The 25562-nt window shown below is 40.8% G+C and overlaps 2 protein-coding genes across 8 annotated transcripts in view; both read right to left on the reverse strand.

The window, feature by feature from the left end:
- rapgef6 (Rap guanine nucleotide exchange factor (GEF) 6) overlaps nt 1-18691 on the reverse strand; it is a 116751-nt gene extending 98060 nt beyond the window's left edge. For 2 of the 5 annotated variants that reach the window (XM_057820199.1, XM_057820201.1), the window contains exon 1: nt 18032-18687. In XM_057820199.1, coding sequence (XP_057676182.1) covers nt 18032-18106 — 75 coding nt within the window. In that variant the 5' untranslated portion in view covers nt 18107-18687. Of the gene's footprint in view, nt 1-18031 lie in introns of all 5 variants that reach the window. The other 3 variants (XM_057820203.1, XM_057820198.1, XM_057820202.1) reach the window with 3 other exon arrangements.
- Nucleotides 18692-19267: 576 nt separating this feature from the next.
- fnip1 (folliculin interacting protein 1) overlaps nt 19268-25562 on the reverse strand; it is a 38946-nt gene continuing 32651 nt past the window's right edge. For all 3 annotated transcript variants that reach the window (XM_057821082.1, XM_057821081.1, XM_057821080.1), the window contains 6 exons: nt 24065-24234; nt 21949-23167; nt 21319-21484; nt 21048-21248; nt 20559-20674; nt 19268-20471 (listed from right to left, as the gene is read on the reverse strand). In XM_057821082.1, coding sequence (XP_057677065.1) covers nt 20393-20471; nt 20559-20674; nt 21048-21248; nt 21319-21484; nt 21949-23167; nt 24065-24234 — 1951 coding nt within the window. In that variant the 3' untranslated portion in view covers nt 19268-20392. The remainder of the gene's footprint in view (nt 20472-20558; nt 20675-21047; nt 21249-21318; nt 21485-21948; nt 23168-24064; nt 24235-25562) is intronic.

Here is a 25562-nt window from a genome sequence, read left to right on the forward strand (position 1 = left end):
TGTTTTGTGTTTGTCTCTGAATAAACAGGTCAGTTTCTTGTTACCAACCATTGTGTTATTCAAACTCACCTAATTCAGCTGGCTAGTTGTTATCAAGAGTATTAAAACCTTTTTCAACATGAGTCTGACAACTAAGTAAGGAGGCTAAATAACTTAAACTTTAAAGAGCATATGACACGAGAAAAAAAGTCTTAAATGGCATTATTATGTGAATTAGAATCATATTTTGAGACGATTCGACTATATACAACAATTTAGCAAAGCACAGATGACGAGAAATTAGTCTTTTAATCTGCCGGTTAGCCACGCCTACCATTATAGGGCTTTAGCGTCCCCAACAGGTGGATGACGTCAGCGGTAGACTGGGCTCATCGGTTTTACTATTCAGCCCATTGAGGGGGAATTATTCAGAACGAGGAAAACGCGAAGAAGAGAGCCGCAAAATGTCATTGTTTCAGTCTCTCTACTCCAATATTTTTACAGAATATTCTTTTTATCCAAGTATTTTTCCCCAATAGCTATATAAATGGCTTGAGAAGGACCAGTCAGCCCGTCGAGGGGGAACTATTCACAACGAGGAAAACGCAACGAAGAGAGCGGCAAAATGTCATTGTTTCTGTCTCTTTACTTCAATATTTTTTACAGGATATTCTTTTTATCCAATTATTTTCCCCAATAGCTATATAAATGGCTTGAGAAGGACCAGTCAGCCCGTCGAGGGGGAACTATTCACAACGAGGAAAACGCGACGAAGAGAGCGGCAAAATGTCATTGTTTCTGTCTCTTTACTTCAATATTTTTGCAGGATATTCTTTTTATCCAAGTATTTTCCCCAATAGCTATATAAATGGCTTGAGAAGTACCAGTCAGCCCATCGAGGGGGAACTATTCACAACGAGGAAAACGCAACGAAGAGAGCGGCAAAATGTCATTGTTTCTGTCTCTTTACTTCAATATTTTTACAGGATATTCTTTTAATCCAAGTATTTTCCCCAATTGCTAAATAAATGGCAAGGTCATGACAAATAACAGTCTTGTGCTGAATGGAATATGAAATAACAAAAATGCATTTATTCAGGACGAAATGGCAAAATTACTCCATAATGGTCAAAACTGTTGACTTCACCTTTACTGTCGCACCTCCCGAACGATATTTTATGACACCTAATCGGACATGTCATTTCCCTTCCCCGGCTTCGGAGAATGTAAACAAACCAGAAGGCGTGACAGCTAGCCGACATGCTAACCCGAACCGAGTGATGTTTCAAAGTCTTCAAAGCGGAAAATCACACATAACTATCCTGGATTATTTGACATGACGACCCGGTTGTCGATTGTCACCATGGATCGGCGGAGAACAATTTACAGTTCGTTCCCCGAGGAGGGTGGCTGGAGTTGTTGTGCAGCTAACGTGCTGCTGCTAATGAGCATTAGGAGAGCTTTTTACATGCCTATCAATGATCAAATGTGAGTAGTCCTTCATCTAAAGAAAGTATGTAGTGTTTACTTTGTAATCGCTGTATTCGTATTTGACATAATTCAAAACAAGATGTTTACTCACTTCCTCGTAAGTCCAATGGTCCCACAGTAAATATCCACGGTGAATGGGAACCTTTTGAAACTCCAAAAAGACGCATACGCCTCTCCCTCATACAGAATGATTTTTCTGCAGCCGTTTGGCTGGCGTGATGCAAAAAATAAACGTATTAATCCGCAAAACCAGCTGAATCCTTCTTCCTCATACACAACAGTACACTGTAGCGTGAAGAAGACGTCTTCTACCGTACACGTCACAGCGCCCTCCTCCTCAATGCAAGACTGAAGCCAGAGGTCACTCATTTTCATGGCGTGGGATTCAAAAAACTAAATAAAAATAGCGATCGCTTCCACACACATCTAAGCGGCCCATATCATTCAGGGGCATAAAATACCGCGTGTATTATGAAATAAACATGCTTTTTCATGTCACAGGCACTTTAACACATGCTCAGATAGGTAGATCGGTATGGGCCAGTATCGGTATCGGATCGGAAGTGCAAAACAATATCGGTATCGGATCGGAAGTGCAAAAACCTGGATCGGGACATCCCTACCAGAGAGCATTTTGACCCCCCCCCCCGAATAGTGTTATTTATTTCCTGGCTTTTTTCTGTGAGGAACTCAGAGAGGGTTATTTGGTTATTATCTATTTAATTAATAGTGTTTTTTTTTTTTAAGAAAGCCCCATTGCATGTTTGTGCTTTAGTTTAATTGTTACTACGCTAGCCCTTTAAGAAAATCGACGCGCGCACGAGTCACTTTCTCTCCTCCCTTCACTGCTGATGTACACGAGTCACTTTTTTTTTCCTTTCACTGCCTGCGGTTTGTTCCTCAAGCTGCCGTCCTGTTTAGTGGCAAACCAAGTGTTGTGTGTGAATGAGAGAGGTGGGTATATTACAGAAGTGTGCATAAACCCTTGTATTCGTTAGCCGCCACGAGCTAACCGCTAGCCACCGTGTGCTAACCGTTAGCCGCTAGCGCAAATCGCTCATGCTAATCGTTGGTCCCTTTGGCTACACCAGTACTTCTCAAATAGTGGGGCACGCCCCCCCCCAGGGGGGCGCAGAGCGATGCCAGGGGTGGCGCATGGGACCTCTGGGAACATGCTTTTTTTTTTTTTTTTTTTTTGCCGTACTAGAATAAAGTGTACTTGCACATCCACTCAGTGGGTGGCAGTGGCGCTTTCATTTTCAAAGTGCACGCAATATTTTTGAAGTAAGCAAGAGCACACGTTAGAGACTCATGAAAGAAGAGCTGGAAAGCTGTGCGTCGTTTTCGAAAGCCGTTTTCCGACCGGACTCACGCAGCGACCCACTGTCTTCTCCGGTTCTCACGTGTCCGCCCGAAAAGTGCCATTTTCGGCTTGGGATCGTCACGACGACCGCCCTCACCTACGGTTCTCCCTCGGCCGCCGAGAATGCGCTTTTTTCGGGTCGTTTGCCTTTTGGCTTTGACATTTAATACAGTGGTAGATGAGGAAAGACGACTGTTTACTGTGTCTAAAAATGATTACAGCGGACAGCCGGAAGCCAAATCAATTAAGACACCACTTAAAGACATTAGACCCCAATCTCATTGATAAACTGCTTGGTTGTTTTTCAGTGAAAACGTGCCGAATATTGCCAACAATCGTCCCGCTTTGTCAGTGTTATATCAGTAAACCAGTGAGCACTGTTAGCATGCTCAGTGCAATATAACCCCACATCATTGCAAACTGGAGGTGATACTGGGAGCAGCGAAAATAAAAACTGTCCTTCTGTCCAAAGAAACTTTTTTTCTTCTTCTTCTATTCAGTTTTGTTTTTTCGGTCAAATTTTTTGGCATATTGTCCCCATGAGTTAATGTTTCTAATCAGTTTGAATTTGTTAGTATTTACTGATTTTATTTTTCAGTATCAAATGTTCAAAAATGTACCTTGAGTGTATTTTTACAGTTTGGATGTGATTTTTTTTTTTTTTTTTTTAATTCAGGCAAATTGATGCGTGTTGTCTTTTCTGTTACAAACAAAACAATGTTAATAAAGTTATACTTTATAAGTTGATCCCTGTTATTTTCTCTAATAGAAAAAAAAAAGGATCCAATGTGAGGCAGAGGCGTACTTATAATAGTAATAGACAAATGATACTATTTACAGTGGCGACAGAGTTTGGGGGGGCGCGAAACATTTACGTCTTCCTTGGGGGGGGCGTAACAGAAAATAATTGAGAAGCACTGGGCTACACGGTGGAGGCCGAATTTTGTTTGTTGCCAATTCACTTATCTAAATTGTTATTTTCCTGCTTAATGTGTATGCTCATTATCGTGAATGATTAGCATTGTATGCATTATGTAAGCAGTGTATTTCATTTATATTATGTTCAATGTTCCTGTTAATTTAGATATGTTTGTAACACAATATATGTTTATAGGTTATATATATTACTGACATGTTATATGTTTATCTTATATTCACAGAAACCACAATACAACAAAATAAACTCCTTTTATCATCATTAAAGGAAACAAATAAATCCTGAACGTCCCCTGTTTATTCTCTGATCGGAGTCACAACTCCATAGCGTCGCCGGCTTTATACCACACACCCACAGAGGGATCACCAATCAAATTAACCCTCTTTTTCAGTTATTATTATTTATTATTATTATTATACAATATATTATTATTTTATTTACTTTTGTGACGTGAAGAATCCAAAAAGGGTTATTTGATTGTGGCTTTCTGAAAAACAATACATTTTTACATTTAAGCACTCCTGCAATCGTCACACTTTTTCTGTTACAAACTGACCCCGGCCCCTCATCAGAGAAGGGAAAAGTTATGTGGCCGCCACAGGAAAAACTTTGGGGACCCCTGCTCTAGATACTGTAGAGACAAAGTGGCTTTATTGGAAATTTTTATGGAAGCTTTGGCCAACATTTTAAACTTTCCAAGGCTTTCAGGCATTTTTAAAGCAAGACTAGGTAACTTTTCAATTTTGGTCGATTTTAGCGACGTTGGTGCGCAAAAGCGGGACTGTTTTGCCTTAAACGGAACCACGGATCAAAGGACACGTAGGTCTTAAAAGATCAATCTTACTACGAATTATAATAATTTGATATTAAAACCCCTCTTGATGTTTTTGTTTCAATAAAATTTGTAAAATTATTTTAACTATTAGGTCGCCATTATTGTTGACGTCGCAGGGCGGTGACGTCACATGGCCACGCTGACGGAATTCCACATGTCACTCTTTTAAAAAATAAATAAATAAATAAACCGTGTCACTCTTTAATTATGTAAGGTAGTGATTTAAATACGCCACAAAGTATCAATAGTGAGTTTTAAATCAATTAGGGATCAAGCCAATGAGTGCGTTTTGTCCCTTGACTGGCGTCGTAGTTTTCCTTTAATCCAGAGAGATTCCTGTAAGGCAGAGAAAAAGGAGAGTGGACACAGGTGTTCAGATTCATAGCTCGGCCGTTTATTGGCATAAGCTTCGGCAACTCCTTCACAACAAACATAAATATCATATAGTGAAAATAAAACAAAAATAATATTCATATCTCAAAAAATCCTGTTAAAAAAAAAAAGTGCTTCAATCTGTGTTAATGAGGCCCTATTCTCATACAGTTAAACAACAATGCAAAGAGAACTGGCATTCACAAATTCACAATAAAAATAGATATGCAAAATACACATAAAATTTACTCAGACCGGTCAAACTCTATTTAAACATTTTAGCAACTCTTTTAGCTCAATAAATACACTGGATGGCAATATTTAGTCACAATATACAAACTATGATGCTGGGATTCATTATCAGGAGTCTTGTTTGTTGTGAAAACAACACTCAAATGAACATAAACAAAACATGAAACTACAGAGTCAGTCGAGGGACAAAACGCACTTATTGGCTTGATCGCTTATTAATTTAAAACTCACCATTGACACCTTGTGGTGTATTTAAATCACTACCTTACAGTACATAGTTAAAGAGTGACACTGTGAAGCACGGCAGTGTGGCCATGTGACGTCACCGCCCTACGACGTCAACAATGATGCCGAGCTGTCAGTCACTCAGTCGACGTATCAACGCAAATGTTATGAAAACATTTTATAAAGGTTGAAAAGTTAACTAGTGTTGCTTTAACTTCACTAGATTTTTTTTTTTATAAAGATTGAACCTTTCAAGTTTTTGGCGGCGGTTTGTCGGACAATTTCAAGACTTTTGTTAGAGCTGAGGAATACGCATCAATTCGCCTCACAGCGAGGCCATTGTGGACATAAGACACAGCACGTCCCTTCAAAATGGCTGAATAAACATCTTGGCCACATAGCTGACCTTCAACATTTACATAAACTTCTGACTCCTCCGGGCTGCGGGTCAACGTTGCACTCGAATGAGGACAAACAAGCCTGAGCAATATGTTTGAACGGGTCTGTTTAGCAGGTGAATGCTAAATGAAAAAGCTTAAAATGTTCATTAGATCATTGGTTCTTGACATCTAATCATTCGTTCATTTGTTTTCAGCCCCCCCTACTTAAAAAAGATAGGCCGTCTATCCCTGTCAATGGCAGCAAATTATTCAACAGGCTGAAAGAAAACAATCTAATTGATAATAGATTATCAATTGATTCGATTAATTGGGTAATCAATTGGTGATTATCTGTTGCCAGTCCTCCTCTTAAAAATAAATTTATCTATCGCCATCAATGGCATTGAAACAGACTTTTCTGTTGGCAGCCAATGAGGTAAGAGTAAAATCCATCAAGTCCAGGAAGGCGTTATCATACCAACATCGATGTGATGTCACAAGAGTACTTGTCGTACTAAATCCCCTCTCCGGTCCGTACAAAGACGCTATTCTTAGCAACAAAGCTCACACACACACACACTCGGAGACCTAAACATCTCTTGCTCGCCGCCCGGCAATGCGGCATAATTGAAGACACATGAGGGCGATTGGCCGGCAAATCGTTTAAAAGTGGCACAAAAGCAGAGGCGTGGAAAGAAAGACGGAAAGTACGTCGACTTTCCATCCTCTAGAAGTCCAGTGTTGGAATTGGACATCTCTGAAACAAAGTGCAAAAAAAGTCACCTGGAAACTCTTTGCAGGCAGAAAAAGGAAGGCAGGCGCGTCACCCGCCAAAACCGCGCCAAAAACACACGGCACACGCGCCACACTGGAAAATATGAACATCTGTGTAATTTTAGATGAGTTTCATGTTGGAATGAATGAAGTGGCGAGGGATGTTTCACGGCTGCGTACGCTCTGACCAGAATGAAGTAGTAAACGTCAGTGAAGAACCTCTGTGAAAATTAGCTTGTACTGCTAACAGCTCCAAGAATAACTTCAAATATTTGCCTGTGAAATTAACATTTGCTGTACATCATTAACACGGCCATTGCTGTAAAGTTAAAAGCTCAAATGTAAAGTAATAACTTCACGAAGAAACACGCTTTCTCATTGAATAAATGATTAAATAATTGGTAGCTAGATTTCCTTTTTAAATCAATTCATAAAATTGATTTAGCTCCTAGGCCTAGCTAATGGCTACTTGTTACAATATAAAATTCCTACACAAGTCAAATTCAAAGGCCGTTGAACGGCAGTAATCAGGTAAAATGTCATCACAGCCATAAATCATAAATTCAAAGTGTACAAACTAACATCGTGCGTGTTTAGTCGACCTTTCACCATCACAGCTGTGAATAAAACACCACTGAGTCAGGGCCTTTCGCTTCCTGTTTTCCAGACCATTTTCAAAAAAACAGCTTTTTATATTCTCTGCAACGGCCGCGACAGGAAGCTTTACTTTTGTCTTCTTGGGTTCATTGTTCGGGAGCAAATGTTCTGGGAATGCGGTTGTCACATTCCTGGCGTTCTGCGGGCGACGGCCAGGGCATTCCTTTCAAACCTGTCCGGTAGCATGTTTGAAAAAGTAAAATGACAGAAATAGGAAGACTGAAAAGTTTTAGATGGGACATTGCGATATGGTACCAATATCTGTAACGATACGGTACCATGTATTATACCAATATCGTTGTATTAGATGATAAAAAGTAAAGCTACATTATCGATACATAATGATTCAGCCCGAATAACGATAGATGTCCATTAACTTTTCATCCTTACGTTGTATATTTATGAGCTCATCACTTGTAGACGTCCAAATCCGTTTGAACTGACAGGGTGACAGCGAATGAACGAATTAATTCACCGCTAACCCTCCCAGTTCAAATAGATTGGACTTCTATCAGTGGTGCAGTGGTTGCCTGGCACGGCCAGACTGTTCTCCCTGTATTTTTCAAACACTGAGAGAAAAGTCTGGGAACCAGCCCATTAACGGCCTCTCGAGCAGGTACAAAATCAATCGACAAATCAGATTCGTTTATTTGCGTGACGTGTTTTTAAAAGGCAACGTCACTCTTGCGCGTCGGAAGTCGTCACCACAACAACACAGATGGTGAACAAGAAAGCCGAGAATATGTTCCAATCCACGGTAAAATCAGTTTTAAATGACCAAAAACATGTCGACACGAGTCATTGACAACAGCCTGTCTTGCGCTAGCCATGTTGAATAAACTCCGCTCTCCTCGTATGTTTACTTCCGCGCGCAGGTCCCTCGTCCTGCCCTCGTCGTTTTACTAACGTCACGTTTGCCCGTCGCTGATTGGTCCACTCCGCTGTCTGTTTGCTGTGGCTTGCTCCGCCCTGGAAATTGTATCCGCTGAATGGTGGCCAGACTCAATAGCTGGAACAGCGGTGAGTCTGGTGTACCAGGCAAGCGCAGTGGCACCCCCAGGGGGCCACCCCTATGAATTTTTTGGCCACCCCACTGGCCACCCCGCTTGCCAGTATATCATTAGATTGTTGTAGCATCAGTTATGCATTTCATCCCAAATGCAAATCTGCCAGCACCTGCTTTTCCCCAGTAATTATTTTATTTCGTTAAATGTAGACCTTATGCCTAATATATACATAACACAATTAAACAGAATTGTTGTGGAAGTCAAAATGTTGACTGGACAGTTATGGACTATGCACATTAAATCATTAGTAACATCAAATATTACACAATCCACCAAAGTATATCAGTAGTCGTGTCCTTAAGTCTTTCTGATAGTTTTCCCCTGACCTTTTTACTGCAATAATATAATGAAAACCTGAAATTACGGCTTTTAGTTTTGGTGTGCCACCCCAAGATTTTAAGTGGCCCCATCTGGCCACCCCTATGAAAAATTTCTGGAGGCGCCACTGCAGTGGCGGCCGACGAGTTAGCATTTGTAAGATAATAAAAAATAGCTCAAACTAATAGACTGTCTTTTCTCTACCGTGTCCGTTTGCACCTCTGCCAAAATTAAGAGGGATCCCTCTGATTCATACTGAACATATTGAAAGGTTTTACTGACAGCTTGTGAATTGAGGCGAGTGAGTCAGTTGTCTTATCACAGAGGAAATTGCGTAAAAAGAACCAACGATGGTGGACGATGTCACCGTCTGGTTGCACAACCTCCATAAGCTTTACGGGAGGTATTTCGAGTGACCCACTTTGCATTACAGGTGGACTCAAGCACCTGAGGGTGGAGGCGTCACGCATGACAACACGTAGCAACAATCTAGGACATGTTTGATGGGAAAGTGACACTTTTACTGGAGGGGGGGGGGGGGGGGGGTTAACTTTCAAGAATGTTGAATGCCTTAAAGTGGAAGTTCAGGATTTTTGACATTAGGCTGAATCTTCGAGTTAGGGGTGGGTTAATTAGTCTGTGTTAATTTTTTTTAAAATCTGTGTAATTTGACAACAACAACAAAAATCAGCTCTGAAAAGATTAATATGATATCCCTCCGCCCTGCTTGCCCAGGCAGCTTGTTTTCTGCAAAGCAACTGAATTACTAATGTTGCTGTTCATAATGCAGTTATTGACATACAATGATACGTTTTAATAACTTTATCCTGACAACATAGCCAAAACTAAGGGTGTGCCATCTTGGGCACCCCACGATTAGATTCGATTATGATTCAGGGTGCTACGATTCAATTATTGAACGATGATCACGGTATTGACGATGATCACGATTATCATCGTACATTACTACTTAATAAAGTAGCCAAAGAAACTTATGTTCATTATTTATTTAAAATATCCTAATGATTCAACAGAAAAATGATGGAAAAATGCCCATACAATAATTACAAGATTTTTTTTTTCTACAAAAAAGTGCGAAAACATTAACCCTTTTAAAGGCAGTACTTATTTCTCAACATGCCTATACAACACACAGCTGACCTTGAGAGCTCTTTTTCACAAGAAGGTGCAAAAACATAGCTGTTTCAAAGGCAGTACTTATTTCTCTCAACAATACAATAAAATTTACACTGGTGGAAGGAATTCCACATTTTCTGGAAACAAACAACGTGGCTTTACAAATAAGACCTCTTTTAACCGACAGACTTTGTTTTCACAGATTTCTGTACTATTTCGCATGTGTGTAGTGTTACCGCTGTAATCCTGGTTTTAAACGTTCTGCATCTGGAATAACTTTTGTACACCACCAAACAATGCACAACCTGACATGGAAATACATGTTAGCGAAGTCGCTAATTAGCATAGCGCCCGGCGCTAACTAGTAACATCTCAAAAACAACAACAATAAAAGCTAAACAGTACAAGAGTGTCCGTGTACTCACCTCTGAAAGACAGACACTAGCAAAACACTAAGGACTTTTTCCAATTAACACTACTTGAACCTACTGCTGGACAACTGAAAGACAAGGAGCAACGAACTATCTCTCTTCCCCTCTCGCTCTAAAAAATAACTTGCGCACAGAAGAGGACCCAAAGCGTGACTGCCGTGTCGGTCCGTGCCTGTCTCATAGACAAATTTATTTTTGAGTCATTCGAAATGGGGTAAATCTCTCGCTCAGTAACCAGCATCATCCGTCATAACGTTGTGCGTGCGTGCGTCCGTTAAAGGTGTTCGGGCGGCAGACACCTCTTGAATTTCGTTCTGCTACTAGCGGCTGTCAGAAAGTTATTAGGGAAAATCATCGTTTTTCAACATTTATGAATCGTAATGGAATCGTTACATGTCGAATCGCAAAGCATCTATTATTCGATGTTTTGGCACTCCCTTAGCCAACACTATTGATTGCTAAGGGTGTTCCAAAAAATCGTTGGATTTAAAGAGAATGCCACCGGCCGCCAGGGGCAGTGCCTTCCTGTAAGAACGTTACTCTGACTAATAGGGGTAGAGTGAGTAGCTGGGAAGAGAGATACTGAAGTTCATTGCTCCTTGTCTTTATGCTGTCCAGCAGTAGGTTCAAGTCGTGTTAATTGGAAAAAGTCCATAGTGTTTTGCTAAGTCCTGTGTCTGTCTATCAATGGTGAGTACACAAACCCTCTTGTACGGTTTAGGTTTTATTTTTGTTGTTTTTGACATGTTACTAGTTAGCGCCGAGCGCTATGCTAATTACCAAACATGTATTTCCATATCAACTTGTGCATTATTTGGCGGTGTACAAAAGTTACTCCAGATGCAGAAGGTTTAAAACCAAGATTAAGTACAGCGGTAACTCTACAAACATGTAAAATAGTACGGAAACCTGTGACAACAAAGTATATTGGTTAAAAGAAGTCTTATTTCTAAAGACACTTTGTTTCCAGAAAATTTGGAATTCATTCCACCAGTGTAAATTTTATTGTATTGTTTAGAGAAGTTTAGAGGAGTTTTTGCACATGTTCTTGTTGTATAGGCATGCTGAGTAATAAGTACTGCCTTTAAAATGGTTATTGTTTTTGCACTTTCTTGTTCAAAAAAAAAAAAAAAAAAAAAAAAAAAAGCAGTTTAACGGCAGCTTTTTGTTGTTTGGGTATGTTTCCATCGTTTCTGTTGAATCATTAGGATATTTTAAATAAATAATGGACCTAAATTTGTTTGGTTACTTTATTAATTAGCAATGTATGATGCATCGATAATCGTGATAACCGTGATCATCATCAATACCGTGATCATCGTTCAATAATCAAATCGTAGCACCCTGAATCGTAATCGAATCGAATTGTGGGGTGCCAAAGATAGCACACCCCTATTGATTGCATGCGTCATCTGTGATTTTCCTGCGTGCATATGTTGTTTTATTGGCATGCTAGGAGGTGACTATTGACTTGTGTTCGCTTGGCCACTCTGGAGCTCTGAAAATAATAAATAACTAACTGCACAGATATTTTTAAAAAAATCAGCTCCACTGACTAATTAAACCCCCCCTCAACTCGAAGATTAAACCTGATGTTAAAAATTCTGAACTTCCCCTTTAAAGCGACTGACTTTACTACACGCTAGGGCTGGGCAAATTTTTTGAAAAAAAATTATCTTGTTTTTCTTTGTCATATCGTCCGATCTCTATTTTTATGATCTACAATGAAAACAGAAAAAACTCAGGAGTCCAATCCGTGATAACTCACTGCCAGCTTTCCCAGTTCAAATGTATTTATCGCCATCAATGCCAGCCACTGTGTTGGTTGACTGTGCAAGGTGAGTCCACCTGCAGCCTCCACACGCATTCCATGCCGAGAGTTGTGTGCTTGTTCACGCTTGCTCTTCTCCATGGAATGTATTGACCTTTTTTTTTACACACACTCACACACAGTGTGTTGTTAGCACACGCATGCGCCAGCTATGACGCGAGCGAGCGACAGCACGGCGGGTCGAGACCGGGTGCCCACAGGAAGTGGCAGCGTGTTTACTTTCAAACAATGGCCGGCAGGCACGCATGGAGCGGACGCTTCCTGATGCTTCAAAACAGGGTTGTTGTTAGGAAAAGCTACTGGAAGGTTTCCAGGGATTCCATAACCAGTAACTTATTAAAATAACATTAACCCCTTGATGCCTATTTATTGTTGGAAAATATTTAATTCCAGATCAAAGCAGCCTCAATGTTTTTTTGCAGGGGGGCAGGTTATCAGAGATGCCTTGAATCAGTACTTTGAATCAACTTGACATTAGACATGTGCCGATTACCGGTTTCAAGGTATACCGTGGTAATGAAAACATCAAGGTTTCAAAACCGCAAACATTTTCTGTCATACCGTCCCTAAGGTATTAGCTATTTTTTTATGTCCCAAAAATACAAAGGGCGTGGAGGAATCCATCGCTTGCAGCTGTAAGGCTCAACCTTCCCCCACTGGTTGTTGCTCAGTGTCAGCTAGTCAGCTGTGCAACTTGATGGCGAGTGGAGGTGAAACTCCTGAACTTTTTCCCCGATCGAAGAAAACAAATTGGGAATACTTTTGCTGCAGAAAAGTTACAGACGGCTGCGGCTTAGAGGAGGAGGGCCAACCAACATGTAAAACATTTGCGGAAGGGGGCTGCCGAGGAGGCAATACCTCCAATATTATTTCGCATTTATACTAAATTAAAGGATAGTAAACACTGTCATGAAAGTTTCCCACCAGCTACGAGCGTTAACTCTAGCGTGTCTAGTGTATCTAGCGGTGGTAAAACGTGTTTTTTTTTCTCTCTGGCAACAGTGTTGAGAAAAAAGTGTGTGTATAGTGTAAAAATGATACAAGTCATACGCACGTGCTTTTTATGAAAAATAATTCAATTATTTTTGTTCTGATGGTTACAATATTGAGGTGTGGCTGTGGGGTTAGGCTCACCTAAAGGACTGCGTTCATTTTAATTTTATTTAGAATATATATATATATACTGGACTGTCTCAGAAAATTAGAATACACAATATTCTAATTTTTTGAGACAGTCCTGTGTATATATACAGGACTGTCTCAGGAAATTAGAATACACAATATTCTAATTTCCTGAGACAGTCAGGAAATTAGAATATTGTGTATTCTAATTTCCTGAGACAGTCCTGTATATATACACAGGACTGTCTCAAAAAATTAGAATATTGTGTATTCTAATTTTCTGAGACAGTCCAGTATATATATATATATATATATTTTTTTTTTTTTTTTTTTTTTTAATTTTAACTTAACATGACACTTACGTTCCAATTTACTGATATGTTTTGAAAAATAAAAATCCTGTTCAATGGAAAAAGTATTCTTTATTTTGTTTTTAAACTGAGATATCTCAATATAACAAAAACATTTTAGAGCTGTAATCACCATACCGTGATACCGTGAAACCGTGATATTTTGGCTTAAGGTTATCATACCGTCAGAATATCATACCGGCACATGCCTACTTGACATATTAAAGCACAACACACAAGTAAAATACTTTAGATTTTGAGCATTGAAATCCCTAAATGTTTTTAAAACATTCATTCAAAAATGTGGCTGCTATTTTTAACACACTGGCTGCCATTAACGACCACAGACGTCCAATGATTGCAGTCGGAACGCTGGCAGTGAATGAACGAATCAGACTCCCACTTCAAATGGATTGAATATGAATTGAATGTCTACTAGCAGTGCATCGGTTTGCGGTTCAAAACCGAACCGTACGGTTCGCCCTGTACGGTTCAATACGCCTTTATGAACCGCGCTTTTTTGGTTTTGCAATTACAGTAATTTTTTCCGAACGCTTGTGGAATGAATTGGTCAAACTCTGTGTGCCTGTGTGTGACGTGAAGCGCAGCTGTGGAGAAATTCCCGCCCCGCGAGTAAATGTCCAATCGCTGTCAAGCACCTGTGTAATAGGAGCCGAGTAACGCCCTCTCTCGCTTACGAGCGATGTGAAAGTGAAACAAGAAAGAAAACAAAAAAAGCTATGGCAAGCGGAGGAGTCGACAGACTGATTTTTGAGGAGGCACCGGCTTCTTTCAAATCTGCGGTGTGGCAACATTTCAGTTTCCCCGTGGACTACAATGCAGACGGAGAGAAAATATTGAAAAAAAAATAAAACAATTTGCAAGCATTGCTTAGCGCTTGTTCCCTATGCTAACGGCAACACTTTTAACATGACTTGGGCACCTCAGCCGGCATCACCCAAAGACATCGCTTTCTCAGAGCAGGACAACCCCTAAGATGACACCAGTGAAAACACATGGGTCTATAGAAGAGGCGTTCCAAAAGCCTTACAATATCAGGTCAGAAAAACACAAGAAAATAACCCACACAGTGGGGATGTGCATTGCAAAAGACATGCAACCATATTCCGTGGTTGAAGATGCGGGCTTAGTTAATTTAATTGCAACGCTTGACCCGCGTTATATTGTTCCCTCGCGGACATATTTCGCCAACAACATAATCCCCGACATTTATGAAATGGCACGCAAAGCCATCGAAGATGATTTCGCGAAAGCACATAGTTTCGCCCTGACCGCTGATAGTTGGACGTCCCGTGCTACAGAGTGCTACTACCTAACTGTGACGGTCCACTATAATTCATACCTGTCAAGTTGTACGGTCTCGGCGTTATTTGTACAAGTGAGCACTGATTTTTAAATGTGTACGCAGTACGTTACGTTCAAAATCTGCACCTTTTTCGTACATTGCGTTTTTTTTTTTCATCCGTTTGGATTTGGTCACGCGTTTGGTTTGTAGCAAACGCGATGCTAGGCGGCTCCAATATTTCCTGACTGTGGCCGACATCATACAATCTACGCCTAGATAACGCATGCATATAGAACTACATGCGAAATGACACACGGTAGCGTTAGTAAACAGCCGCCATTTTAGAGCAGTAAACTTCTCAGAAAGCCTCTGTTGTAGTAAACCTTCCGAGCGAACCTAAGCAACTTTTTATCCAAAATACTCCTAAATCGGCATAATCTTGACTTGAGTCTATCTTTAAAGGATGAAACAGTTTTGAAATTTTCACATGTCGAAAGTAGACAGAAGGGAACTAAGGCAAAAACGGGAGCAATTTTATCAACTTTAACGGTTGATTCACAACATTAAATGACCTCCAAACATAGCAAAGGTTACTTTGTTCTTTTTTTTAGTAAAAAAAAAAAAAAAAACATGAAAGGTATCACCAGTTACTTTGCCAAGTAACTTTTTTACTACTGTGTGTGTATTTCAGTAGTCAGTCACTACACTTGCCAAAGAGCTAAGAGGCATTTTAACAGTCGAAAATGTTTACATTTTAAGTGTTTATTTCATTTTTTTTTTAAAGCAAAATAAAGGCAGTTTTAAAAAAAAGCAAAACGCAAACCAAAACCGAACCGAAACCGTGATCCCAAAACCGAGGTTCAAACCGAACCGTGGGCTAACTGAACCGTTGCACTCCTAATGTCTACTAGAGACAAACTCATTGAATTTCAAAGTGAAAGTTTCTAAAGTGACAGTTTGCTCATTCATACATTTTTACATTCGCTGGCTGCAATACTTCTCGTGAGCTTTAATTTGATTTGAGAACTCACACATCGAACTGGACGAGAAAGCCCGAATCGCCTCTTTTCACTCTCATTGGCCCGCTTGTTATGGTTTGTTCACGTGTGCACAAAAGCGCTCTATGGATGTCATGAAAGAGGCTTTCTGGTCAGTGCGCGGACGCAAACAAACAGGGGATCAAGAGGCGTCAAAAGAGCCCCTTTATGAAAAGATGGTGGTGCTAAAAAAAGAAGAAAAATAGGGGGAAAGCGCTCGCTGGGCTACGATTGCGCTCCACAGAGGGGATGTGTGGATGTACCATGGATGGTACTTGCGGCTGTCATCAGATCCACCATGTACTGGGCCTGTCACTGTCAGTTAATTGTCATTTTTGTGTGTGGGCAAATAAACCCTCATTTTTAATTCGATGAAATTGGCATTTTCCGGAAAGATCAGACAGTTAAAAACACTTTTTGGAACATTCCACATTATGGGTGTGACAAAATATCAAAATGGTGATATATCGTCATACTTTTTATCCCAAAAGGTTATCGATATGCTCCTGCCAAGAATCGAGATATCGTTTTGAAAAGGTGTCAATGTCTAAAAAAAAAAAAAAAAAAAATTTAAATGAACCAACAAGTTGCTACCAAAATCTTCCAGCATAATAGTGTCTCAGGTAACTCTAGGCTGCATTGACAGTGCTCGACGGACAATCCATTTAGACTGGGAACGTTCGTTCATTCGAAACCAGCGCATTCACAGTCATTCTGTCCGATTTTCAGGGCATTTACAGGTCACTTGCTGTTCATTGTAGGGCATTTACAGGATTTTTTTTTTGAGTTTGAGTCACTGCCTATTCATTTGGGTGATTCCCAGGTCATTTCCTGTTCTGTAACTCAAAATAAACAGGAAGAGGCCCATAAAATACCCCCAAATCAACAGGAAGTAACTGAAAATCAACAGGTAAATGACCTTAAATGGCCCAAAATTACCTAATTGCCTGCCATTGGATGCCACTATCGGCCGTAGAAGTTCAATCCGTTTGAAGTGGGAGGGATGGCAGTGAATGAACATTCGATCATTCGCTGCCACACTCCCATTTCAAATGAATTGGACGTCTACTAATGATAAACTCATTCCAATTCACAGCAGAAGCATGTTTTTCTGTTTATTAGTTGTTTGTAGATTATCCTAGAATGATTTCCTGACCGATGGATCGATAATTGTTGTCTCGTCAGATCGTTATCGTGAGCTTTGTATCGCAAATTATATCGTATCGTGAGGTACCAAGAGGTTCCCAATCCTATTCCACATGATTGGAATTGAATGAATTGGAAACAGGCCAACATCATTAAAGGAGAATCCCTAAAAGTAAAGTTTTTCACAGGCAAGGATGGGGTGAGGTTTACCACTTTGTCAACAGATGCGTGAGCAAAAAACTCCATCAGTGCCATTAACGGATTTCCAATTATATGGCTCTCGTCACCCTTCTGCAGTGAATTGAAATGAGTTTGTACCTATATATATTATTTTTAAAATTCAGGGGAGGAAAAATCCCTTTGAAGCGGAAAGGTCAAAACGCAAAAAAAAAAAAAAAAAAAAAACTGTCATCTTTGACCTCTGAGGGTGCACTGCATTACAAACCAGCATTATTTGTGTTCAGGATATTGCACGGGGAACCATTGTCAGTTATAGTGGAAATCTTTTCAAATTTATTAGGGAATCATGCCTGTCGTTTCCTCCGGGCAAAAAAGGAAAAGGACCATACAGATTGCTGTCACAGTAAAATTCAAATGCCAGCATCTGTGATGATATTGGGGTGTGTTAAGTGTTCATGGTAAATTGCACATTTCTGTATGCTATTAACTCATTGGCAGCCGTTGACAGTGCTAGACGTGCAATTAATTTGTGACAGGGTGGGTTGGCAGCTCGAAGTTCAAATGGATTGGACGACTATTGGCGTCAATGGCACTTACTTCAAGGCGTTCTGAGCGTTAACTTTCAGAATGTAACGTTCTCAGTTGGACTCGGCGTGCCAATCCTCAACGGCGTGCCTTTATTAATTTACACAGCTTACTTTGCGATAATAACACAAGTATCACTGCTAATGACGTCATACGATGACAAAACAAGATAACAGCCGCAAAGCTGTGAGCTAACTTTGAGGGCAGAAGAAAAAGAAGCGATGTGTTCATGTCGGAGCGAGATGGCTTCACGTACCTCTGCCGACCGCAGGGCGGGCGGCTTCCTCAGCGCTAGTTTGAAAGCACTTTCCATAGCTCCGGTCATTTTCATAACGTCGAATTTCAACTCGGAGGGACTCTTCCTTCCTCTTTACTGTTTTTTAAGCTTCGGGGTAGGTCATATCACCGGCGTTGTAACTCGTCCTAGCCCGGCGTGCATGGACGGCAAACTTTTTCAGCTAACTCCCCACCTCCCGGGCAGCGAACAAACGCCCGAAAACACTTAAAAAGCGCCAGAACACAGCGTCTTAATCCTTTAAAAAATGCCAAAAAGGTCGTATCCGGATCGTCATGGGTTCTGTACGTCCATCTCGACCGCCGTCACCGCGGGTTCCATCCGGACGGGAGAGATTTTGGTTGCCTCCTCCCGGAGAAAGTAGCGAATGTGGCGAGTTGACGACATTCGTGTTTGCCAGTAAAGCGACGCTGCGTTCATGTGCACCGGGAAAAAGATGAAACAGCGTTGTGATACACTGTAGTTTTCTCGGGATATATGGACTCAACATCCGATTTAATCCACTTCAGACACGTGTAACTAAGGTCAAAAACATACACTTTACCGGTTTTAACAATTAAAAGCATAATACGACCGTGTTTTAGTCGTCGAACCTCATTGTTGGCACATTACCGCAGCACTTGAATGCATCACTGACTGCTGACACTTTCAGTAGCTGTTTCGAGTGCAGCGAAATCTGACTACTGCATTAAAAGCCAAGGCTATCATAAATTACACAATTTTTAAGTAATGTAAACGCACATTCTGACGTCGACATACTGTGTTGTGTAATGGCGTCACGACAAGAAACCAGGCATTTTTTGAGTCACTTTCTTGGACACTCCTTACTGGATTCGTCTTATTGCATAACGGCGGAGACTCGAAGGCGGTCGTTTTGCTTCGCTTTTCCACCACAGGAAGGCGATCGAGAGTAGACAACATCAACGGTGCCCTGATAGGTCATATTCATAGTTCAATTATATAAATGTTTATAAATATCAAAATGGGTAATATATATATATATATATATATGCTGTATCATGAATATACATATTAATACATTCAGGATAATTGTAACATCCCAAAAAATTAAACAATACAAATATCTTGTGATAAGTTTTACTTTATATGACTTAAAAATATTATTCAAAAGTGAATCTCTAGGTAAAAGTGAAAAGAAAAATTTAAATCATAATAAACAGACCACTTTTGTCCAAATGTCTGCATGTTTATTGCACAACATTCCCATAAAATTGGGAAAAAGATAATTTCCGATGAGACAATTGTTGAAAAGGTATAAATACATGGAAATGAATTGTACAGTCCACAAAAATAACTTAGTTTTATACAAAGGACGCCATGAAGACACCAACAAGCGCTACTCAATGTTAGCTGCTGTTTGGAAACCTGCCATGACATTCACACTCCCAATTAAGACGAAAAAGAATAAAAGTACTGTTTAAAAATATAAAGATGACAAATAACCCTCCCTCAGTGAATTTTCTTCCATCGCGTCATCACTCCTCATCGTAAACATGACATAAAAAATATTCAGCATTTTTTTGTTTTGGTTGTAAAATGGATGCAGCAATGACTCTGCAATGAGGAAAAAAGTTACTTCTTGATTTAATGAATTAAAATCCCTTTTTTAATTACCTATATTTATTCATGATGCATATGAGGTAGAGTTTGGAAATTCTCCGAACTGGTGCGACATGCTAAATAAGAGTTAAAATGGGGCAAAAATTGTCAAATTTGGCTTGGGAAAAAAAAAAGTTACTTGGCATGATTTTTTTAACTAACTGCGTAACTAACATGGCTGGCTTATTGGAGATTGTACAGAAAAAGCACAAAATTGTAGAGAAAATACATCAAAGCGCCTTTTTCTGTTTCAAAGGTTCATGTAAAAGTTCATCACCGTTCCAAGGAGTGTTAGGGCCACACTGAGAAGAAATTAGACGAATGAAAAGGCCAGATTCAAGTCGGAATCTTAAGAGAATAAAGTACAAATTAACCCAGAGAAAATAAAGTTCTATGTTCCCGACAATTAAGTCACATATTGTCATATGATTCCGACATTCAATCTAGTGATGTAAATGAGTTTCTTTATAGCCTGATCTTACCACTCCTTTGGTAACAAAAGTCTTTGGCATGGTGTCCATAACACACACACACACACACACACACATACAAAAAAAACATTCATACAATAGTCACTTCGTTTCTTGCCCGAGAGTACCCTCCTGTGGTGCAATGTGGGCATCGCACTTGTCAGCAGCACAGTGTGTGGTCTAAAAAAAAAAGGTAAAAGAAAAAAAAGACTTGAGAAACGCCTAGTCGTCCTCACAGCAGAATCTGGGCCACATAGGGCGAGTGAGTGCTGGCCACGGCAGCTAGAAGCGGGAGGTCACTTGATTCAATTCTGGAAATCATTACAAGGAACCGGATTAGAAAACTGGGCTCATTCTATATGCGCACTTGTAGAATAATGGCAATCGTGTGCGCTCACCCTAAGACCATGCCAAGTTCTTTGACGTGGACTCGCTTCTGGCCTTTGAGATACTCGGCTAACATCTTGCTCTTGAAGTAGATCTCCTGCAGTCGGTCCTCCAGGTGCATGATGCACTGAGGAGGAATAAGACAGGTCAAAATTCAAGCCATGAGATTTGCTTCAAGTCTCACAATTGCCATAGTCTCGATTTTTTTCAAAAGTCTCAATAGAGCTGTTGGCATATTTTGCTTGAAATGAGGGATTTGCACAAGATACACGTTTCACAAGCTTTCTAGAAATGTGAGATTTTCTCAAGTGCCACCAAATGTTCTTTTGCTATTCTGTTTCAAGATTTGTTAAAGATGCACAAGTTTTTCTGAAGTTCCTCGACATTCTGAATGAGACACGTGAGACGTGGAAATGCTCCAAGACTCCACAAATTTTAACATTTTAACAGCACTTTTTCTTGCAACTTATTTCCATTAACTTTTGTAAAATGAAACGTACGAAGTTGGGGGACATGTTGAGCTTGTACAGCTGCTGCGTAGAGTGCAACAGTCCCGACACCAGGCTGGACACCAGAACCTCCTTGCCCAGCTTTCCCACGTCGGTGGCTCTTCTCTGGCTGCTGGCCACCTGTACCGTCCACTTATCCGTGTCGGCGACGATGCACACGGCCTCTGCTATAGGCTCGTCAAGAACCGGATGCTGCGTGCGACAATGCAGAATATCGTTAGACCGCTTGTTTCCTTAGGGCTTTTCACATGGATTCCTTTACCTGGACAGCATGCGTGAGTTCAGCCGTGAGGCTCTGCCGCAACTTGTCATCGCTGGGCATACCGTGCAGTACAAAGTCCGGGACGTAGGTGGGACAGTAACCGCCAAAAAGCGAACGGCCAAAGTTGGCGATAGTTGGCTTGGAGTAGTTCTCCACCAGCTTGGAGCTGCCAGTGCAGATACCACATCATTAATTGTCATGTTATAATTGCCTTTCAGCCTATGTGCAATGACTGTATTTTTAACACTCTTTCCATTAGGAGTAGGACAATCGATCGATACGAGGATACATTGCGATACTTTGTATCCCAATCGGGTATCGATATGCTCCTGCCAAGAATCCATTTATTGTTTAAAAAGATGTCATTGTTGTACTAAGAAAGCAACAGGTTGCTACCAAAATCCCCAACAATAGTGTCTATGTGAACTCATTGGCTGCCATTGACAGCGCTAGAATTCCAATTCAGTTTGACTGAGAAGGGGTAAATGAACATTAGTTAATGCTGTCAACGGCACTCAAACATAAGCATTCAAAGCCAATCTTCCCGGTCTACTAGTGACAAACTAATTTAAGTTCCTTTGCAGTGTATTCCTCTTTTTACACAAGAATTGCATTGAGACCCCCACTCACCCTGGAAAGGGCACCATCACCTCCTCCTGCCAGTCCTCCGTCTCTTCACTCTCGCTGTCGCCCAGGGCGCTGTCCGAGCTCTCGTTACGTGGAATCTCCCAGTCATTGAGGGGCGCCAGCTTACACTTTTGGTCCTCACAGTCAGTTTCGCCGTCGACTCCGTCCCGGTGTAGGACAGGTACGGACAAGACAAGTCCTTTGTCACACGAGTCTGTGGAAATGCAACGACACCTCCTTTGCGTGTCCGATGAATCGCTCGCTGTCTCGACATCGTCCAGAATTTGCCGCCCGGCCCCTGAGGGATCGAGCAGGTCTTTGTGAAGAGTGGCTGAACTTCCTGCGGCTTCCTCCCGCTTGGCCACATCGTCTATAGTCCTGGTCTCGACCGGATTCTCCTGGCAGAAGTACTCGTCGAAGTGGCTGTAATCCGGAGCGTCTGTGTTCCACTGGGGAAGTTTGCTGGACACCCGCTGCAGGGATGGCGGGTCCTGCGAAAGTGGCGGCATAAGATGGTGGAGCATCCTGTGCTTCTTCATGTCCTCCTCTACTTTTCGCCGCCGGCTCTCAGTGTCCGACTCGGGCGACATGGAGTCCCCGATGAGGAAGGTGACTTTGGATGCCGGCTCCTCTGTTAGAATGAGCGACATGGGACCCGACGCGGCGGTTCCCGGGGGGACATTCTTATCCGGAGGCTTCTTCTCCGGAGGGAAGCCTAGCATCGGGTCCCCGGCCGGGTCTCTACCCAGGCCCTCGTCTGGTCCACATTCCCTCGGAGTGCACGAGCCCACAGGTAGCATCGTCTCCAGCCGGGCCTCGGGGGTCAGCGAGCCGCCGGATTCCCTGTGGAGTCGCTCGGATTGCTCTGAAGTCCGGCAAATGTCTTCCTGGAGCGTCTCCGTCGCTCGAGTACAGTCCTCGTTTTCATCCTCTCCCTCATCCTCCTTCTCTGCCAAGTAGTCACCAGCGGGCTTGTGCATGGTCACCAGAACGTAGTCAGACTCCTCTACCTCGCCCTTGCGCAACGAGGTGGTGATCAGCGAGCCGGGCATGACGATGGCCTCGTCCTCGGCGCTGTCCAGCATGTGCGTTTCCAGCAGCTCCGAACAGCGGATGAAGTAGGTTAGCACATAGAGAAGGCGTTGCACCAGCTCCTGACGACGGCCTACCGCCACCGTGCGGGCCAGGCGAACTGGAGACCCAATGGCGCCGTACAAATCGCCTGCCAACACAAAGTCGGGAAGTAGCTTTTAGCTTTTTTTGACATTATTCCCACACAACACAAATAAGTGATTCCCAATGTATGAATGTTCTGCAGTTCTTGCCTCTCAGCACTTGGTGTCCCCATAAGCTCACTTTCACAACATGACAATGTGCTGCATGAAAGATTCAACTTTTTCTTAGTACAGTACTTATTCTAATAACCATTTTGAAAATAAAAACTAACAAAAACTTGAAGAAGATATTTTTATATACACTACCGTTCAAAAGTTTGGGGTCTAAGCAACCCCAAACTTTTGAACCGTAGTGTACATAATGAAAAATCCCATATGATACATTATACGGTTCAAAAGTTTGGAGTCGCTTAGACCCCAAACTTTTGAACGGTAGTGTATAAATTTTATTTTGAAATCCAAATATTCCTAAATTTTCCATGAAAAAAGACCATCTTTTGTTCAATTTTATCACAAATTAATTAAGCTAGATAAAGGTGGAGATCCAGGAATGAGTTTTTAGACAACAATATTAAACTAAAATGTTTTTATTTTCTAACCCTATATAGGGCATTCATTTTAACTCATTGGCTGCCATTGACAGCGCTACACATCCAATCCAATTTGACTATGAGGGGGCGAATGAACGTTCATTCGCACTTCCCCGTCAAAATAGATTGGACAATTTAGCAACGTCAATGACACTGAAAGATGAGCATCGGAATCAGCAATTGAACGTCTATTGTTGTCAATAGCAGGCAATGAGTTAAATACTATGAATTTTTTTTTTTTATCTACTCTAGCGTGTTAAAGGGTGCCACAACCATTGTGTATTTCTGCTTTCATTTATTTATTTGAACTTTCATTGATAATCATTATTTGTATTCCATATTCGTGTCTCTCACCGAGTTGCGCCCACAGCGGGTTGTAGGGGTGTGTCTTGGCCAGCATGTCCACGCAGGGCGACGAGTGTTTCTCCAGGAAGATCTTGATGGGTGGCTGGCCATTGGGCATGACCGTGGGCACCCAGGCCAGGTGGTTGGTCAGAATGGCCGTCAGCAATGCTGGAAGGAACCTGCCGACATCACAAGACGAATGAGTGAGCAGTCGCGGGAGAAACACCGAATGCATCTCAAGTTGAAAAGGTCAAAACTGGACAGTAAATGAATGAATACACACAAACGTGTGCGCATAGACACATTTTCACACACAACGACACACACGCATTCTTGCAGCATGATTCACTTCCCATTTCTAAACAAGCGTCTACTTCCCTTCCTGTCCCATGACTCCACTCTGACAAGGTGGTCAGTCAGTCACGTGCCATATAAGTCAACAACGCTAACTTTATGAAGAGCATAGCTGATGATAACTACTTTTACAAAAGTTGATATCTAGGTTTAGAAAAAGGGAAAATACACTAACACTTTTGAATACAGTAAATGGAGTATTTTTTATGGTGTATGAGTTTTGGTCTTTTGTCAGGGTTAAAAATTGAACAGAAATTATTAAAAGATGAAATTGATCTACTACCGTCATTACATTGAAATATTTTCAAGTAATTTTAAAAAAAAAAACGAATACTGTACTAGACAGTAGTAGTAATAGTAGACAGACACTCCACAATTTTATTGTACAACTGTATAATGACAATAAAGACTATTATATTCTATTTTAGAGTAGATTCCTACAAAACTACTAGATTACAATTAGCCTTCAGTGGTTAAAATTGGTATGAAATTATTTTTTAAAATGTGAAATTAAATACAACAACTGTTTTAAAAATGTAATGTAAATTATCTTGAGAAATTATGTTGTTTAACTTTTTTGTTAAAATTTAGGTTTGAAAAAAAAAAAAACACTAAATCAAGTATCTCTTGAGGAATGAACATTTATACAAAACATATTTTTGAAAGGACAGAAATATAAATTAATTTGCAATTGTCAAAATGTACATTTCTTTCTTTAAAAGGATAAATAAATAAAAGCAACCAAAAGAAAAATTACAATTTCCCTTCAGGGATCAGAATCTGAATCTTTTAAATAAAGTCAATCTACTTGTGTTGAAATGTAAATTATTTTAAAATGTTCCTTTTTTAATTCAAATTTGTATAAAATTTTAAAAAAGAAAAATTTTGAATACAGTGATCCCTCGTTTTTCGCGGTTTATGGGGCCCAGAACCCGCCGTAAAAAGTGAAAAACCGCCAAGTAGCCCAACCCCACCCCATCAATTTTTGTGTGTGTGTGTGTGTTGAATGTATTTGTTTATTCAGATTTAGCATTGGAAAGATACATATAAGACATGTTTTTTCACTTTTTTCCCCCCAAAGTAGAGTATAATAAAAAAAAAAAAAACCTATGTACTGTACATGTGTATATCTGTATATTATTAGGGCTGTCAA

The sequence above is a fragment of the Corythoichthys intestinalis genome, chromosome 18, assembly GCF_030265065.1.
Source record: "Corythoichthys intestinalis isolate RoL2023-P3 chromosome 18, ASM3026506v1, whole genome shotgun sequence".
Taxonomy (NCBI): Eukaryota; Metazoa; Chordata; class Actinopteri; order Syngnathiformes; family Syngnathidae; genus Corythoichthys; species Corythoichthys intestinalis.